Below are 1,612 nucleotides of genomic sequence, written 5' to 3' on the forward strand. Positions count from 1 at the left end.
ATTACCCTCTGACAGGTTCTCATTACCCTCTGAAAGGCTCTTTTTAAAAAATCTACACAAAAAGAGAACAAATTCTACCTTTTAGAGTTGTCTCCAGAACAGGTGTCCCCATAAGTAGATTTTGTCTCTACTCTTCTTTAAGGGACTACTGTAAAATATTAAATTCCCCTTGTCACCAGGACAGGGCGCGAGGGCTGAGTTGGCTCTATGGCTAGAGGTGAACCTAGAGTTGGGTCTAAATTTAAGAGCTAGACCTAGAGTTGGGTCTAAATTTAAAAACTGGACCTAGAGTTGGGTCTAAATTTAATAGCTGGACCTAGAGTTGGGTCTAAATTTAAGAGCTGGACCTAGAGTTGGGTCTAAATTTAAGAGCTGGACCTAGAGTTGGGTCTAAATTTAAGAGCTGGACCTAGAGATGACCTAGAGATGAACCTGAATGTAAGTGCATAAAATAAGATACAACACAGCCAATTCTGTACATTTTATGACAAGTCTTGAATTATTATTTTTTTCTTTCAGGCGCGCTGCTGAAGGCTACCTAAGCTCTGGTCGCTCCTTGAACCAAAAATGGCTGACATAGAAAAAGATGAACGACCCTGGGTCGGCGTACTTCGTAGGATAGTGACTTTTTCATTTGCCCTTTTAGTGCTGGCAGCAGTTATGTGGGCATTTGTTGATAGTATCCCCTTGGCCAGTGACGAGTATAAAATCATAGCCTTCGGAATTTACGGGGCGTTCTTAACGGTGCACCTCATAATCCAAAGTCTCTTTGCCTTCTTGGAACACCGGAATATGAGGAGAGGTGGCTTGCCTTGCTCTTACACCAAAAGCGTGGCCTTGACCATCTCTGCTTACCAAGAAGACCCAATCTACCTTCGTGAATGCCTTGAATCTGTCAAGAACACACAGTACCCTCCCGATAAGTTGAAAATCATTATGGTTATTGATGGCAACAGCCCTGAAGACCAATACATGATGGACATGTTTAAGGAGGTTTTCGCCAGTGAGGATGTTGGGACATATGTTTGGCAAAACAACTACCACCACTGGGACAACAATAGAGCTGAGAAGTTTTACAGTAATGAGAGTGCATACGACACCCAAATAAACACCAACATCCAGTGGATTGACCCTCAGCAACCAGGACAGAACCTTATTTATGAAAGAGTTGATGAGTTGCAATACCAAGGGGATACGAATTATGACAACATGGTAAATCAGAGGCAAGCTGCTCAAGCCCTAGAGATGAGGGATCGTATAAGACACCTCTCCGGTGACCAGCTAGAAGAGGAACCATTGCCTGCGTATACAGATATTGAAATGGAGGACCCTACCAGAGAAGAAATCGAGACTATCATCAAGCAACACAGATGCGTCTGCATCATGCAGAAGTGGGGTGGAAAGAGAGAAGTTATGTATACCCCCTTTAAAGCTCTCGGAGACAGTGTGGACTATGTCCAGGTAAGGAAAACCTAACAAGCATTCACGGGTAGCTATATGGAAAGTATATGGGGGAGTTATATGGGAAATATTCAATCTAAATCACTGTTCCTCAACTGCAGTCCTACTGAGTTTTTAAGATGAAAGTTAAAGGATGAATTTAAATAATCCC

General features: G+C 42.6%; 1 protein-coding gene across 1 annotated transcript in view; it reads left to right on the forward strand.

The window, feature by feature from the left end:
- Window positions 1–531: 531 nt before the first annotated feature.
- The window catches only part of LOC108801429 (hyaluronan synthase 1-like), a 7,651-nt gene continuing 6,570 nt past the window's right edge, over window positions 532–1,612 (forward strand). Inside the window, exons 1-2 of the mRNA XM_018573322.1 lie at window positions 532–1,078; window positions 1,286–1,461. Coding sequence (XP_018428824.1) covers window positions 568–1,078; window positions 1,286–1,461 — 687 coding nt within the window. The 5' untranslated portion in view covers window positions 532–567. The remainder of the gene's footprint in view (window positions 1,079–1,285; window positions 1,462–1,612) is intronic.

This window comes from Nanorana parkeri, unplaced genomic scaffold (assembly GCF_000935625.1).
Source record: "Nanorana parkeri isolate BGI_ZX_2015 unplaced genomic scaffold, ASM93562v1 scaffold2336, whole genome shotgun sequence".
NCBI lineage: Eukaryota > Metazoa > Chordata > Amphibia > Anura > Dicroglossidae > Nanorana > Nanorana parkeri.